The sequence below is a fragment of the Daktulosphaira vitifoliae genome, unplaced genomic scaffold (genome assembly GCF_025091365.1).
Source record: "Daktulosphaira vitifoliae isolate Bord-2020 unplaced genomic scaffold, ASM2509136v1 Scaffold_1, whole genome shotgun sequence".
Classification (NCBI taxonomy): domain Eukaryota; kingdom Metazoa; phylum Arthropoda; class Insecta; order Hemiptera; family Phylloxeridae; genus Daktulosphaira; species Daktulosphaira vitifoliae.
In genome coordinates this window covers 41334894-41350598 of record NW_026099572.1, presented here as the reverse complement: position 1 = coordinate 41350598, position 15705 = coordinate 41334894, and the positions used below count along the sequence as shown (strand labels likewise).

Here is a 15705-nt window from a genome sequence, read left to right as displayed (position 1 = left end):
ACTCTACATAAAATTCAAAACAAAATTCGATTGTTCGACATTAAAATGTTGGCTTTGAATTATTTTACCGGTTCTCCGGAGGTTTTAAGTTATTGTGATTATTCAAATAATAAATCAGAGGAAATGTTCGTTTTTAAAACTTGCAAACTGTACACATTTTTCACGCGTACTTTGAATCTAATGAAAACTTATTCGTTATCAACGTACTCGCGTCACAATTTTCATATACAAGTACTTTCGTATGTAAATTTCAAATATCTTAAGGGTTTTCTCGCGATTACCTTGAAGTTTGTGTTTACATAAAATCTGGCAAAATGTTCAACCACATCATTCGGAAGTTTCTATCGTCAGTAGAACGTTAATGTTAAATACCAAGTCTTGAACATTTCATTCAGCGGTCCTCGTTATAGTAATAATATTAGTATTTGCAAAATAACTATTTGTTTTAGTGTATCTGCCAGCTGACGCCGGTTAGTCTTCAGTACGAAAGTTGATCTCGATTTTTCGGAAATCAAACTACTGCGATGCAGTTAATTGGCGTCTAAAGAATGCACTTGTTTAAAAGATTTATGCTCCAATAAATATTTATAACCGTTTTCGTTAAAAATAATAACAATGGCAATTAGTTCTTTTTAAATAAAATGGGTAGTTCAATACAGACGAGTACATTCGGTGACCCTATATAAATAATTGATGTACACTACATAGCAGAGAATTTGAATTTTAAATCTGAGTACCAAGAAAACCAGCTTTATATTATGTATGTACACGTCGTGCAAAGTATCTTACGACCTTTTTTCTTATGCATATATAAATAATTCATGAATAGTAGCTACTACCATATTTTTAACTAAGGTTTTTTAGGGAATATTTTAAAAACAAACAAAACACCATCGTATTGTCAGTCGCGTGCACTAACGAAATGTATTGTAAGGTACTATTAAATCATAACTTAATTTAACTTTAATGAGCTTATAAATTACTCTTTGTTAAACATTTTTTTTTTTAATTATTCGTACTTTTTTTAATCGTCTAAAATATTTCTTAATTAAAAATACTTAAAAAGAAGTTACATTTAAAAATAAATACATATTCAAAAAATAAATAACTACTAGCAAAAATGACGTACCCAACATTAAATTTGTTAGAGCCAACTCACGAATACGCTATCTGTAAGATCTTACTAACTTGATTATATTTGAAAAAAAGATACAAGTCCAATTAACAGTAACGAATTAGATTTCTTGGTGGTTAAATATCATTCCCACAATTCTTATACAGAGTGTTTAGTAAGTAAGCAAACATGTCAGTTGTTACAAACATTAAGTACAATAGAAACCCGTTTCCTTACTTACTGTACACCCATATATTTATTTATTAAAATAACTTGAAAATTTGTAATAACTTAAAAATACATCCAAAAAATATATAAGTCATAATTTATGGTAGTTACAATGATTGTAATCACCACGTATACTTATAATAATTGACCCGTTTCCTTACTTTATGAACTACTTGTATATTGAAATGATTTTCATTAAATAATGTTTTTTATTTTTTACATTTTACAACCCTTTGAGGGCGGCCTTCCCTAAGAGGAAGTTTCTTAACCATGTATATTACAGGATGGGTGGGGTTAAGTCCACGGCCAATCACTAAACTGATGGTTTCGTTCAACAAATGGAAGTTCCCTTGACCGAGTCTCGAACCCGAGACGGTGTGCATCAGGTCCTGACGCGTTACCGATTCGACCACAACCGTCCCACCGTCATTGCCATTAATTTTTTATTGTTAAACTTATGTGTTATAAATTGTTATATTGGATTAACGCCCCAAAATAATTGTGTGAAAAAATGAAATAAATAAATAATATAAAAAAATCAAGATAATAATTAAACACTATAAACCAGTATGGAAAAATAATCATACGCAGACAACATTATAATGATATTCCGGAATAAATCATTATAAAAACNCCAAGATAATAGTTAAACACTATAAACCAGTATGGAAAAATAATCATACGCAGACAACATTATAATGATATTCCGGAATAAATCATTATAAAAACATAGAAACGATTATAATGAATTATGAATATTTTATTAACTCCTTGTAAAATTACCATACTCATACGTTTTCGGACGCCCCTTATACACATGCACATGGAATTAAAAAACAAACGCACACAGAACATTCCAAAATGAACATATTGAATTTTTTTTTATTGCATAAATATCTTTGGTAAAAATTTCAGACTTTAAGTCGCAAAAAGCTGGTTGGGTTGGGTTCAAAAATGTCAGCAAACGTGTTTTTCGAAAGCTGTCGAAATTTTAAAACACATGTAAGCGTCAAAAATTTTCTGATCTTTGCCAATAATTTTCCTGGAGTCACATGATCGAGTGAAAAAAAAATGTTGAAAATCGTAGGATACTAAGTAATTTTTCCAGGACTGTAAGAATACTTCTTTAAAAAAAAAATCTGTTTAAAGCATAAATAAACAATTTACAAAATTTATACGCTGTTTTACGAAGTTGTGTTTAAATTGTAACAACAACCCTCATTTTTTCAACAATGTGTTTTTTTCTTCGTTCAGTTATATAATAAGATCATATAATCAAAGTCATCCCAAGATTGAGCGTAGAGTTTTCACACCCTTTACTTCACAGTTGTTTTATGTTAAAATATGCTAATAAAAATAAAAAATTATCACAATTAAAAAAAAAATTACTCGGTCGATAAAAACAATTTTTTTCATATTTTTCGCTTTGTGATGGCTTCGCATACAATGAAGGTTTTGTTTTGACTAATCTTAATTTGAAAATCTAAACGAGTGACGACTTTTAAAGTAAAACTAATCGTTAAGAAATTTTATTTAATTTACCGTAAATTTTACTACTAAGTTCACTTTGAACATTTTTCTTCTTTTTTTTTTTTGTATTATTGTTCGCTTTAAGTTTAACACTAAAAAAACTTTTAGCCTCGCTCTTGAATCATTTTTTTTTTTCATATATTTTTTATAACTAACGCATCAAGTATTGTTTCTCTCGTACTTTCGTAAGAGTTTACGTAGGTCGTATCTTTATATTTTGCTCGCGTACTAAACAAGGTTACTGGAATATCCTTTAAAAGCTTATATTTTGCTAAAAGGATTTTGGTCTGTGTTTAAAATGTAATTTCAAATAATGTAAAAGTTCACTGACGCGATAAGGCCGACTATTATTCAAAAAGATATATTTTTATATTTTCAAGGAATATGCAAATAGTTTAATGGGACAATCAGTGACTTTGTCTTGATTCCTGGATCGGGATAAATTTTTTGTTTGTTCTGCTCGTTATGAGGAACGGCGGCGGCTGTTCGAAGATAATCAGCCGACCTTCCACCCACATCTCCTACTCGGCAATCTATTCTTTCCCGTAACGAGTTGAATCCAGTGCTACCCACGATATTCCCCATGTTTGTTCTCAGACAGCTGACGGTCCTGGGGTTACACGTTGCAACGGCACACGCACCCGGCGAATGTTCACAGCACCTGGGCCGCCTTTTTTTCTTTTCACATGGTACACGATATTTTAATATTATTAAATAGTCTAGCGGAGCATTAATAATGGAACATCAGACTACCGTGACACCGACAAGCGGAGTGGTGGTAAGGGGCCAGCGCCGACGGGCGGTCGAGAGTTCCGAGAATAGATGCTGAAGGTCTCCTGAGCGTGCGTAGGAGTTCCGGGAATAGTCGTCGTATAAATACACACGACAGATACACAGACATATGGGCATATGCATATAAACTATACAGACGGCAGCGGCTGCGACAACGACCACCACTCGCCGTCACACCTCCGTCCCACCACTACAATCACCTCCGCCATTATCATTTCCACGAGTCCACCACGGCGCTACGAATGTTACTGGTTGTACCGACGCGTACGGCAGACACCAAAGCGCCCGCGCCGCGCTCCGATGATGGTGATCAGGCACCGCCGGATCACAGCACGCGATAATTGATAAGCGAAAACTCTCGAGCTTATTCGAATCGGTCGCGATATTGTTCCCTTCCACGATTAACGGATCCCTACGGAATTTTACAGTCGACTGAACGCGCACAGTATTAGTTGAGCGCTGTTCGTGTGTCGGCGTCGTTGCCTTCAGTACTCCGCCGGCTCGCGGTTTTGGAGTGTGCGTTTGGCTCGTAACAAGCCGGCCTTGTTAAATCGTTAATTTTTTTGAATCTGTGATCTTTTTAATGACTTAGTAAAAACTCGAATTAACGTGTTTATTTTATTTTACTCTTAATAGTGGCAGTGTGTAGCAAATACTTCCCCAAAGGATTATGTTGATTTAAATACGGAATATCATACCAGTAAGTCTTTTGTTGGAAATATCATTGCGTTGTTATACAAAATGCGGGTTTTGTGTTAGAAAATTATACCGATGACTGAATTATTCAAGTTAAATATCTAAGGGATTGCCTGTGTGTGTGAAATTACCATCTTTAAATTATTAATACGTCTTATTGAATGTCCGAAAGCAATTAAATGGAGCAGTCTTACTGGAAAAGAACAATAAAGCGGTTCCGATGTCTTATTGCAATCAATTTGTAACTTATTGGCCTCGTGGAGTTTTCTACCTATGCCCAGTCAAAGTCGTCGCAACAAAGTTTTAGTGGAATGCGACGAGTTAGACAAATTGTTCTTCTCTAGATTATTGTACGCTTTTTTAAATTTACTATTTGCTGGGTCAGGCGATGTGGTTAATTGTTTCAATGTCAACTCGGTCGAACCAACCGAATGATTACAAGAGCATTTTTTAGACTTTCAAATATCCAATCGTAAAACGAAACGCACGTTGGTGTGTTGATGAGTGTTGCGCCAGTATTAATGAATTCTTAGTAAATAAAACGTTCGACGTGAATCTCAGGTCTTTAAATAGGTTACTTAATAGTGATCGAATTAGTTAATCTAGAAAAATAAAACGAATTAACATGAATCGTTATCAATGTTTTTTCTACTAATCGCACTAAAACTATTATGAATTTTTTTTTTTAACTGTGCGTCAGCTCCATAGAATTGTGATTTATTATAATGTTCCGCTTGTCTATCACAGTGTCTATTAAAATATTACCTTCTTTTTCTCTTTTGTTCCACAAATTGTCGGTGTTTATCAAATCAAAACACGACGTTAATAGATCTATTAACACAGTCGTTGTCGCGTAACGGTTTCACAGTGACCAATGAAAGTTTTCACTCAATTAATTGTCATTTTCTAAAATGAAAAACTCGTGATCGTAGCAGATTGTAGATGACTACGAAAAGTCTAAATCTCTTCTTGTTTTTCAATAGCTACTTCTCTCAATTTCTTAAAAAATTTTATTAAGACCTAACAGGCAACTATTCAGGATTAATTTTTAGGGGGGGGGCCTTAATTTCTCTGTATAACAATAGTTGATATAGTGTGATTTGCTTAGAAGATCACTACACCCTATTTTTCTTTAATTAATGATTTTTTCATTAAATTTAGATTTATGTTTCTAAACCGTAGTAAATATCAAGCTTGTTGTAAGAAAAACATTTTCTGGGGATTAATACTTTAGGGGTAATTTTTGAAAGTTAAATATGAACCTATAATTCTTTTTTTACAATAATTAAAAATTAAATGTAGAGCAAATTTAATAAAATGTTAACAGGTTTATAACCAGTATAGTAATTTTAATTAATAACATAATAGTATTCAAAAATGTAGAAAAGAGACGAACGCGAAGTAGTGTTTAGTGACGCTCTCTTTTTATCATATAGCGAACATAAAAATATATACTGCACACCCTTCTCGCCGCCTATAACTAAAAATATAACTAATTTAAAAACTAGTTTTCACAACTGATTATCGATTAGTAAAAATTTTATTCCATCCAGTCTATTTAATATTTAAAGAAAACTATAGGTTCCCATTAACCTTACAAAATTTATCCGCAAAAAACTTAAACTTCAAAAATATTTTTTCTTACAACAAACTTGATATTTAATATGGTTCATAAATACAAATCAAATTTTAAACTGTATATCACAAAAAAATCATTTAGTCAAATAATGGAAGGAGGGCAGTACTTTTAATAAATCGAACCGTTTATCATTATATTTTGTCTATGTTATTTTTCTAATAACTGTAAAAAATAAAAATATCAAATAAATTGTAAATCATTTATCAAATTTGATTATAATTTTAATTTTAAATTCATTCAGTTTTTTGTTTTCAAATATTTATGTGTTATTCATAAGTGTTGTTTTATTTTTTAAACTAATAACAGTACTTCTCAAGAATTTTCATGTTATGTGTATTATGCACAAATAGTTGTCAAAAGAAATTCTTGGTATTATTATTATTTTTTTGTACTTCTTGGTTTCATATGAATGACACACTTTTTATTTGAAACAACCGTCACTCTATAGTATTATTCGTTATTTTCGGTTGATTGCTTTATAAAATTATCATCTACCGTGACATATTTACGAATTTTTTTTTTAATGAACATACATCTTCCAATAGAATCCAACATTATCTAATATTTTTCATATTATATTATATTTTGTTTACTATTGCATATTTAACTATATGTTTCAAAAGACTGTGCTTTCATTTAAGTATCATTTTGGGACTCTTAATAACTAGTATAATTTATAATACTATAAACACCTCCTAACTCGTGTTTATTGGCTAGCTGAGTATTACGTTTGGGTAATTTACTTAAAATAAAATATATTGATACTTACAATAATACATGTTTACCCATTATCCATAATATGCGTATAATTTAGTAATAAAGTTGCTCGGCGTCCCTACACGTGAATAATTATATTTTCATGATACCCTACTTACATTGTAATGTAGTGTATGAATTGTTCATTATGGTGTTTTATAGGACAAAAGGTCAATCGAATAAAAGTCAATACTATAGTAATTCATAATCCAAAGCAAGTTTTGGACTGTTAATGACGTTAACTCTTTGAAGGTAATTTAAGCTATAATTATTATACAATTGGGAGAATTGTGTATTTAAAAAAAATAATTGGTCTACTAGTGGCGGCTATGGTTTGTTTAATTGGTATTCATTGACGTGATCTGTAAACATAGTGTAGGCGTTGCTTATTAAAATACACGTGAGTTCAACATTTGATTCCGGAGAAGTAGACTTCAATGTAACATTTACATAAACCTTTATTAAAAATTCAAAATGAATGGCAGAATACAAAAATTCTTCTTTTTCGGCGAAAAACAACGTTTTTAGTTTTACGCGTTCCGCTGGTGCCTTTTATAATGATCTTAATGAAAACTTTTAAGCAATTTCGTTGTCTATTATTCTGTTTACGTGTACCAATCTAGTGGATATTTAACTCCTTAAATTAGCAAATCTATTATTTTCATCTATCTAAACTTCGCAGAAAATTTATTGTGTACTATATTTGTTATTAAGTTTATGTCTTTACGTTAGAGAATAGATTAACGCGAATACCAATTTAACAATAAAGTGGTTATCTATTTTGTATTGTGTTTGTGGCCTTGGCGTTATTGCTATTTTCAAATTGTCAAATTCATAATAATCAAGCGTATGTTAATTGTTCTCTATCGTGTGTAGGTATGAAATTAAATCCAATTAAATAAAACCCATATTTCATACGTTTATTCGATGTCAAAATAACGGAAATTTAGGGAGGTTAAATTTCAATTTTAACGTCAGTTTAAATCCCCTGAACTTTTCCCAAGCTCTATCGGATTGCGTTAGAGAGTAAAATAATGACTAGAGCGTTTCTCGGTAATTTTCATATCTGAATGTATGCGAGTTGTATATTTTCAACTTCGGTAGAGACCATAAGAATAGCAATCGTTATTGATTTTAGAGCATAAAAAAAAAAACCTTATAGTAGTTTTCTTCTATAAAAATTAAAATCCATATAGCCCTCGGTACATTTATTACGTATCGACGCACACTCTCTTACAACTATGTAAATTTACTGTCAATTAGTTCATGTAAAATATGCCCTTATGTTCACTTTAGTTGTTTCGCACAATTTTCTACCTTACGGTTTGATTCATTATTTTTATAAACTTGGCACTGTGAATATTTTTATAATAATCATAATTTGGTTTAAACGACGTTATTTTGCACTTTATTCCAGATACGATTCACGGTAGATTCATTGTGTAATTTGTAATATACCGGCTTGATTAAAGCATTTTAAATTAATACCATCCATTTACAATTAACCATTGTAATTATATTTGCAACTCCACATCAACTCAGCATATTAATAGAAGTAATTAATGTTGGTCCCGTAGCTGACGTATATAGGCTATAAAACATACATAGGCTTTATTCCGTTGATTGTGTATTGTGTTCTAGATATCTATTCCAAGTTCATTATTTCAATATTATAATTAATAATTATAGACTAGAAACGTTGTTGTTGTTGTTCAGTCGTTTGTTATATTAATAATAATGTGACACAGTTGACATATCATGACAATAATAACGTTGCTAATGAACTGGACTCGACATCATCATTAATGCAATTACAATGTAAATTGATGACTACAATTTATTTATTTATACAATTCTCGGGACAAAAACAAAAATAGCTCGTTGATTGTTCAATATTTGCGTCGACAATAGTTTATAATTATTTACTATTATTTAAAGGTGTTTAAACATATTTATTGAAAAACACAACATCGGCGGAAGAGATTTTTTACTTAGAACCGCTTCGACCGTAAAGTACTATGATTAGTTTTTTAATTTTCTAAAAAAATAATATTCATCGTCTTTCTCGGAATTGTTAATGAATATGACCCATTATCATTCGAGTGCTCAATAATATAACTAACTCCGTATTATTTATCTAAATTATTTCTCGTTAACGTTTTTTTTTTTTTTTTATTCAGGCTTCATGAAATTAGGTTTATGAAACAGTATTTTTAACTAATATTCCTTTTCTATTATAATTAAATCCGATTTTTTTTTTAATCCTTAGTTTTCCTTAACAAACCTCGTTATTAATGTCATTGAAAGTACTAATTAAGAGCTTCATTCTGGAATTTTTTCAAGTTTTATTGAGGGGTTGCTATGATCATTAGTTTGCAAGCAAATTATTTTGTATCTTATTGTATAGAATTCGGTCGACTTTATAATTGGATTAAAAATATCTATCTATATCAACATATTGAATTAGATTAATAACAAACTCAATTATTAATTTTCTATTGAAAACAGATTAATTCTTCTTTGTTCACTAAAAGTTTTAGATGTTTATTTTTGGATTGTCATTAAATTTTGTATACTAAATTGTAATTGAATTTTTGAAATTATTATCAAATAGATTGGCTGTAACAAATAAACGGACGAAAAATCTTACGCGGAATAAAAATAATTAAAAATAAAATATAAAAATACCACATATAAAATGAAGAAATGTTTGGAGTGTATTCATAATCCTAAATATTGTTTCAATATATATGTGGTTTTAAAATGTTTGTAGGGAGTCTTGATTTAATGTAATAGTTAATTATTTTGTCAAATTTCGGTCGTTGAGAAGTATAAGTTGTAGCTTTACCATCAAACTATTTTTCAAAATACTTTTTTAAAGTAATTATCAAGTATTAAAGATGGGCATGTGGAAATATTAACTAATTTTATGTATATGTGTTTGTAGTAGTCAAAATACTCCTTTTTTATGTTTTATTGGGAGTTCCAATAAATATTGATAACCCTGGATCAATGTTACCATTATAAATGTTGAACTACTTAAATCATACTACAGTCAGTATTTGTTTAACGTTGATAATAGTAACATTGTTCCCGACATGTGTATCCGCGATTTTTTAGTAATTTTTTTGTGGTTGAATATTTTTTTTAGTTTTAAATTAATATTTTTAATATAATTTTAATTTTAAATTATATAAACTCTTGACCTTCCAATTTAGAAGGTCGATAGTTATTTAAGTTAACAATTAGTAGTTTATTTTAGATAGTCAACGATATTAATTGCTATTTTTTATGTTGCAATGAGTACGATTCGAGCTGCCGACACTTGAGCATCGCTTGTTAATTACAATTAATTTTCAACTCGTTACTTTCCCACTGCCCGAACGCCTATAAATTGTACGTTTAAAAGAGAAATACCAAGTCGACGTCACGACATGAATTTCACATGGTCCGTTGCCAAATTTCACTATTTCTAATTTTTTTTGTGTCGTCTTAAGTATACTCTATGAATATTATGACGTTTTTCTACATCAATTGCGCCTCTATAACGTCGTCTTCATCACTTTAATCACATCGGTTTTTACACATTTTTTTAAGTCGCGGCCAAACATAGTTGTTTTTATTGTGTTGTTGTGATTTGAATTGCGTTTGTATGTTGGCTGAAACCCTATCCAAGAAACTTTTTTAATTATTACGCGATACGTTCAGTTCTGCGAAAACTATTTTTGTGTTTGAGGTCGCAAAACTTTTGTACATCTTGACTTGCATTCAAGACCATCGTCGTCGTATTATCCTTTGATTTTCCGGCTAATATTATTAACTGTTGATGCGACAACAATGCAAATTAGCAATAAGCTTAAACATTTTGTTAAAAAGCCTTTTTTTATTCTCATCACTCGCTGCTATTGCCTGTGTACATCGCCTAAATAGGTGTACATGGTTTCCGGGAAAATTTTCTAGGAGAGTAACCCAATCACGAGAGAGTTTCTACTTTACGGCATTCGCCGCCAGAACAGTGTGTTTTATGTTTGAAATTACTTTTTTTTTTAATAAAATATTGCCATAAGAGTAAGATGTTATTTTATGTTATTAACATTATTTAATGCTAGTCCGAACAGTATAATTACTTCTATACGAATTTTTTACCAAGATTTCTGAGAAAGAGCAAAACCCTTTCAAACGCACGTTGTCCCAATTTTTTCTATCTAAATCCGATTTATACGATTACGTAATTGGGATATGCTACTAAACCTGTCACAGCCAAATGTGAACAGCTTTCCAGTTGTGTTTTTTTTTTTAATATCCGATTCCGAGTCGTACAAATTTGGTAAAATAATTTGTACGTGAGTTAATTTTCGTTGTCAGTTTATTTTTTAACTAATTTATTTATAAAATCTTTTGAAATGCCCTTTTAATCCGAGAACTATTAATTTTACAACTAACTTTAGCTTTGTTTTAATCCGCTATTTTTTTCTTAACAACGCAGTGTTTTTTTACGATTCTTTTTCCTAGAACTAAAAATGTGATTGTTGATTCCGCTTAACAATACCGTTTAATGTTTGCATTTTGTTTCGGTTTATTTATAATTCGTCTCGTCGTCGTCGTGTATATTTTAATAAATTTTTTGCCGAAAATAACGTTGATGAGCATTGACGGAAACTTTTAGCGCGTATTAGAAATTACATTAATGATGTGAAAATAGTGTCATCGTGTGGAGTAGTAGAAAATGTTCTCAGTCAGCGATAGGAGTTTGGTGTGTAATTTGAATTTCTAGAACGCATTAAATGAAATCGCCAACTATTCAAAGCTTCAATATATATATATTTTTTACTACCCCATTTAGGATCTCCTGGTGTTCGGGTTCACATTATCATCGTTTAGCTTCGCTTTTCCAAGCAAAATACTTGGAAATTATAATTTACACCGAACAACTCTCTTTAATTTCCCCGGCATTGACCATCTTCTAAAATTATACGTTTGCCCATAAGTAGGGTTGTTAATTTCCATTAGCTATTCCACGAATCCATTCGGATCTTTTTTCGTGCACCCTCATATTCTGCCTCTCCCTCATCAATGTACACGAAGTGAATGAATTTATTTTATCGTTACTTGACTGATTATGTCTTTTGTGTGGGTTATTTTACAATGATTTTCAGTGCTTATTTCTATTATTAAATTTTTCACGATCGCATCCGGGTCGAGGCGATGGCATTTCGTGTTCATCGACTGGGCTATAATAAAATATGTATAAGTAATAAAGAACGTTATTATTTTTTTATGATGTCGAGAAAAGTGCGGGCCGCAGAATAATTAGGAATAGATTAGCGGGCAGAGTCATCATTATCGTTTCGATTCGATATTATAAATAATGAACGGCGTTAAAAAAAAAAAAAAAATGTTTTCAGTTAATAGCGTCGTTATACCGTTCTGGGAATTATACCGATTGTGTTATGAGCGAGATGATAATAATGGATTCGATAATGAACGGAGCTCGTATTGTTCCGGTGTTTCTGTGACTCCCATTTAGCATATGAATAGTGTACATGCCATCATTATATTTCGCTCCATTTATACGGTGGACTGTAATATATTAAATAAACAAAAAGAACAAATCGTGATTCGTTATCGTAACCGGTGGTGAACATGGATTATCATAACGTTAAAATTAATATCATTAAAAAACGTTTTCCATATCGTTTCCTCCCTGTCTCCTTTTGTCTCGCTTTTATTATTTGCTTTTTTTTCCTCGACGCGCCCATACCGAGAAGTAGCNCCTCGACGGGCCCATACCGAGAAGTAGCTTTTAGTTTTCCAGTGAATACGCTCGACAATTCATTGCCATAAATCGCACAGCCGCCACACAATCTGGTTCAATCAATACATTTATACGTTTTCGATTGTTCAAGACATTGATCCTCGAGATGTTCGTATGATTAAATAAATCGAAAGAAAAACGTCTTTTCCGAGTATCAAATTAATATTATTTTTTCTTTAAGGTCGTTTCGTATAACACACGAGTATACGGAGAAGAGATACATAAAGTCAACCAATCGTTTAGGTAATACACGCCGACACATTTTCGCTGGTAATTTATTTATTTCGGTCAACTATGTTTTATTAGTTTTCAGTGCAATACACATAAACAAACGATTTTCGGCTATTTATTTTTTACTCTCATGTTTGATGTAGTAAATTGACATAGTAACGCCGATGCGAATTCTTCGAAACAAAGACCCTAATCGTTTGCATTTAGTGCATACTATTGATAAAATAATAAAATTATGTAAGTCAGATGACCAAATTCGGAAAAGAAGAACAAACGATATTCAATGTACTCGCTTCGCACAATGGAAAACTCTTATAATTTCCCCTGGTGTTCTTTTCCATTCTTCAGTTTATACACTTTATGGTCAGCACCACGTGCAGTCGACCGACTAAAATATAATATTATTCAATAAGTGTTTCTCGGTATATGTCACCATACCATTTCCTATTGACATATCTCGGTCAATGAGACGTCCTTGTAGTCAGATTCAAGAGCTCATAAAATTCAGCTTTAATTATGGGCTTCGGTCATTTTTTTTTAAGTGGATGTTAAAGACTACTTACTGATTTTAGTAAGTGATATATTTTTTTTTAATTTCATTATCTTTTCGTCTGAAAATTCTGTTAAAATTTTTGTTATAAATACGAAACTCTGATTTAATACTCATTAAAGCTGTATTCTTAAATTAAACATGATTAAAATGTATCTACAGTAATCTTTTAAAAGTTTTCGGACGTGCTACTTGTATACATATTTTTTTTTTTGAGTGTATGGAAAGCCATGGCAAGCGGTTATATTAAGTTTAAGAGCAAAAAAAAGTACGAAATATTGTTATCANCGTTATAAATACGTAACTCTGGTTTAATACTCATTAAAACTGTATTCTTAAATTAAACATGATTATAATGTATCTACAGTAATCTTTTAAAAGTTTTCGGACGTGCTACTTGTATACATATTTTTTTTTTGAGTGTATGGAAAGCCATGGCAAGCGGTTATATTAAGTTTAAGAGCAAAAAAAAGTACGAAATATTGTTATCAAACATCTTTTAATAAGTAACAATTTTGTAAAATGATCTTAAATTTGAAATTGTGCTCTTAAATTTAATTTTATATTCATCTGTAATATATTAAAACATTAAAAAAAATAAAATAAAATCATTTATTTTACTACCTCAGTAAAGTGATTTCAATTTATTTTAACAAAATGTACATGATTCATAAAAACTACTAAACATTTTTTTTTTTTTATCTTTTACACACAAAGAAGCTTCACTTCCTCACTCTCGATTAGAATAATCAATACTCAAGTATTGTTTTCTTTTAACAATTTATGACATCAAAAATCAAATTATAATATATTTTTAATTAATAATTCTTCAAAACTTTTGCCCTCTCGAGACATGTTTTAATCCGCCGAAAAAAAGTACTTGAACTAACAATTTTCACCTAACAAATTGTAACTATTATTCATTTTGTTCGGGACTTCCCTTATATTATTTACGTATGAAAATGACTTGTTTGAAAAGATAATGTTGTTTTACGTTTGATAACAATTTTTTACTTACGATTTATTGTCTTTTTTTTTTAGTTTCGACAGCTCGACTAAGTACTACACAGACTGATAGCGGCAAGTCATGGCGAAATGTTAAATACAGTATGTCGTGTCGGCAGTGGTGATCAACTGCGGGATGACAACGCCGCTTCGGTCGATTTAGACAAATCGCTATGGTTGCAAGCATGCTGGATCCGTTTATGGGATCGATGGGCATTCGAACAGCGCAACCAAGTGTTATACCAAATGTATATGAACCATGCCCTGTCTCGAGAACGATCCAAACTGACTCTCGCAGGCGGCCGAATAGTATCGTCCAGGTCGCGTAAACCTGGCGGCCGTGGCCACGCACCATCCGACAGATACCATCGGAATTCTCCGTCCACCACAGGGGGAGTGGATGTAGGTGTCCGAGATCTACGGGTCCTTTCTGCAGCCGTGGACAAGTTGCGGGCGTCCGGTTGGTATTACGAAGGAGCTGAATCGCAAGCACGAGCCAGCAACTCTTTGACTAAAATGCCTGCCGGAGGATTCTACGTGCGCGATTCCAAGCACCCCGGCTACCTTTTTACAATGGATATTCAAACGGCTGACGAAGGACAATTGAGCGTCCGATTCACGTATTCGGACGGCGTGTTCGGGTTGGATTCAATGCCTAGACTGTCCGGTGGCCTGCAAGTTCCAAAGTTTCGGTGTCCTATAGAACTAATTGACTACTACGTAAGACTGTCCCGTATCGATACATCTCGTCGAGTGCTTCCGTATCCCGCGTGGACTAATCGGCGAGGACAATGTTTCTCCTGGATGAATCTTCAAATACCGATGATTAAGACTGATGCTAAAGGGTTCCCGTCCCTGAAGCACTTGGCTCGTTTAGTGATTAATAGACACAAGTGTCTGATCACCATCACTCCTACATCACTACCGAATGAACTGATTGAATATTTAATACAATATCCGTATAGCCTGTGATTATGTAATAATTTATTTTTTCAATTAATAATTTCTTACATTATATTCTATTCTATTAAATTATTTTATATAAATTAGTGTTGTAGTTATTAGGTACCTATTGTCATCGATTTTATGAAACTTTTTTAATACTCTTAGAATATTTTTGTCGATATTATTGGCATGCAATTATAAAGAAAACGTTTTCTTTATTTTCATTAAGTCTGAAAGATTAGTCTTTCATATTAATATGTATAATTTAATACTATTGTAGAATATTTAATATCTTTAGGCAATACCAATAACAACAATTAGACTACCTAGTGTTAATTATGTTATTGAATTTATTAGTATTACGTATGCACACAATATTTTCAATGTTTTGTTTTCATTTTTTT

At 31.5% G+C, this 15705-nt stretch overlaps 1 protein-coding gene across 6 annotated transcripts; it reads left to right on the top strand.

Moving 5' to 3' along the window:
* Positions 1 to 1055: 1055 nt before the first annotated feature.
* Positions 1056 to 15643, top strand: LOC126893970 (suppressor of cytokine signaling 2-like). Of its 6 annotated transcripts, none has more exons than XM_050664560.1 (4): positions 3909 to 4364; positions 12752 to 12813; positions 12877 to 13372; positions 14393 to 15643. In XM_050664560.1, exon 4 carries the CDS (start codon positions 14447 to 14449, stop codon positions 15326 to 15328), a length of 882 nt encoding a protein of 293 aa, XP_050520517.1. In that variant the 5' UTR covers positions 3909 to 4364; positions 12752 to 12813; positions 12877 to 13372; positions 14393 to 14446; the 3' UTR covers positions 15329 to 15643. The 6 variants fall into 6 exon arrangements, with proteins under 6 accessions (XP_050520518.1, XP_050520517.1, XP_050520516.1 ...); XM_050664557.1 differs by lacking the exon at positions 3909 to 4364 and adding an exon at positions 12535 to 12678; XM_050664559.1 differs by having other exon boundaries at positions 12752 to 13372.
* Positions 15644 to 15705: the final 62 nt, after the last annotated feature.

Bases quoted from the DNA above. Each gene is read 5' to 3' on its own strand.
- LOC126893970 (XM_050664561.1), top strand. From the start codon at position 14,447: ATGTTAAATACAGTATGTCGTGTCGGCAGTGGTGATCAACTGCGGGAT.